General features: G+C 45.1%; 1 protein-coding gene across 1 annotated transcript in view; it reads left to right on the top strand.

Annotated features, from left to right (window-relative positions):
• LOC125950229 (protein sax-3-like) overlaps positions 1–2500 on the top strand; it is a 35687-nt gene that overhangs the window by 28982 nt on the left and 4205 nt on the right. Inside the window, exons 6-10 of the mRNA XM_049678019.1 lie at positions 1–609; positions 692–787; positions 886–1126; positions 1194–1354; positions 2106–2283. The exon at positions 1–609 is cut by the window's left edge and continues 669 nt beyond it. Coding sequence (XP_049533976.1) covers positions 1–609; positions 692–787; positions 886–1126; positions 1194–1354; positions 2106–2283 — 1285 coding nt within the window. The remainder of the gene's footprint in view (positions 610–691; positions 788–885; positions 1127–1193; positions 1355–2105; positions 2284–2500) is intronic.

The raw sequence follows: 2500 nt of genomic DNA, 5'->3' as shown, positions 1-2500 counted from the left end.
TTAACTACACCAACAGCTCAATTACCATCTCGTGGCTGCCCAGCATCAAACCCGGTGCGTCCGACATTAATGGGTACCTGATTGAAGTATTTTCAAGCGATATGGCGAAGGGATGGTTGACAGTGCCTTACAAGGTTTCGTCCACCAGCTATACCTACTCGCCCGTTTCACCCAACGTGAGCTACATCTTCATCGTTCGAGCCGAGAACGACCAAGGAATCGGTATCCCTAGCCTGATGTCGGACCCGGTCACGATTGGAAGAGAGTTCAATCACGGCGAAGACATCAATCTTAACGAAGCACAGGCTGCGCTCTCTTCGGGTCAAGTAGTGAACCTTCTCGAAGCAAATGCAACCGATGCGACCAGCGTTCGGTTGGTGTGGGAGATTGTTAACGGACAGTACGTGGAAGGGTTCTACATCTACTCGCATAAGATAAACACAAACGGAACATACCAAACGCTGACCGTATTACACGGCGGTGGTGCCTCGGCCTGCACCATCAATGGATTAGAGAAGTACACGGAGTATGAGTTCTTCCTAGTACCGTTCTACAAAACCACCCAGGGCCGTCCTTCCAACTCCCGATCCACCAGAACGCTAGAAGATGGTAAGATATGGAAATGGAAATCGCTGGGAGGTACTGAACTATGTATTGTATGGTATCAATATTATGACTGTTTTCACAATAGTTCCTTCGGCCTCACCCATCAATCTTGAAGCAGTACTCCTCAATACGTCCGCTGTTTACCTCAAATGGGATCCGCCAGCGAATGACACAATCCATGGTATGTTATTGCGTATTCTTCAGCCATTTCAATATTGAAAAACACATTTGTAATCGTCTCTTAAAATATTTCTTATTCTGATGCTTATTAAATCACAGGGAAATTGAAACATTACCACATCATCATCCGTGGATACGATGTGCACAACATCTCGAAAGTACTCACAAACATGTCCGTGGACGGTGACGCCCCGAAGCTCTTGCTGGCGAATCTTTCTGCGGGAGTCACTTACTCGGTTAGCATCGCAGCTTCTACGAAGGTTGGTTTGGGACCGTACAGCGTTCCGTCGATCTTAAGACTAGATCCACACACCAAGCGTTTAGATCATGGGTACACCAGGTACGATTCGTTGTTGTTATCAAATTCTAGCGCTTCATATGCTACCGTTTCTGATTTCTTCATGCAGGTACCCAATAAATCACGACTACTCGCACGATATATTGACGCAGACGTGGTTCATTATCCTGTTGGGTTCCATCATCGCCATCATCGTGTTCCTGTTCGGTGCCATCATCATCTTCCGTCGGATACAGTTCATCAAGCACAGCTCACTAAACAACATGCACGGTAAGAACCCGTTAATCTGCCAAACGATCGGAAACAAAATAGTTAAGCCTTGCCCTACTTCGCATACAGTATCGCATAGAAATGCTACAAACTCTTTCCTTTGGTAAAACTCATAATTTCAACTGGAACTAAAACGATTAGAAGTTTGGGTAAAACATCCCAAAAGGAAATCAACTGGACGTATTGAGGTTTCCCTGGAATGTGAAACATCCTCGAATAAACGCAATCACGCGTAATCGTCTTGCTTTCATGTCTTCCGCGCCTGATGAAGTATAAACAAACGGTTTCTGCACCATTCTCCATATCATGCTTACTTTAGTCCTCTTCATTCGTGTGACCATAACCGTTTCTCTCACGAACCGTTCTTCCTGTACGCGGAAATGAGGTTTTCGACATGTGCACTACTGCCTAAGGCCACGAAACAATTTATCGTTTCATGGCAGGTTGCATTTTTCAGCTCTGTAATCATTCCGTGCCAGTCTGGCCATCCACTGTGCACCAGACGCAGACCACGTGCCGGGGTCGACATCTAGAGAAGCTCGGTGTAAAGTCAAGACTGTCAAAAATAAGTTATGCCAGCACATTTCCAGGTATATGAAACTGATAGCTCGGTCACAGACCAAGTAACTGGGCAGGTGCAAGCTTCTAGCCTAGGGAGCATGATGAGTTGGTAGCACATGTCACGGAACGGAAAAAAATAAGGGAAGAGAAAATCGTTGTTAACACATGAACACATATTTTATGATTTCAGGCAATCACGCGATCGGAACAGTAAGAAAATTCCCCACGCTTCCTCTCAATCCGAATGGCGTGTGGATAGACCCGGGAGGTGGTGTTTGGCGGCAGGCTTCCGATATGACCAAGGAAGCAATCACCGACTATGCTCAGGTGTCCGCGGCTCCCACGCTCCCGTTGCCAGACTATGAGAGGTAAGTAAATTTTGACATAAAATCTAAGATAACCATGGAAAATGTTAAAGAAACTTTTTAAGATTTTACTACTTATATGATCCTACACTGTACATACTAGTAACAGGATTCGCAATTATATTGTTTGCGGTTAAAATAAATTGTTAACAGAACAATCCACAGCAAAATCCTACGAACGAACATTTACCGGTGCACTTATAGACTCGCGATGTTTATG

The sequence above is a fragment of the Anopheles darlingi genome, chromosome 2 (assembly GCF_943734745.1).
Source record: "Anopheles darlingi chromosome 2, idAnoDarlMG_H_01, whole genome shotgun sequence".
Taxonomy (NCBI): Eukaryota; Metazoa; Arthropoda; class Insecta; order Diptera; family Culicidae; genus Anopheles; species Anopheles darlingi.
This window is presented reverse-complemented; position numbering and strand designations above follow the sequence as displayed.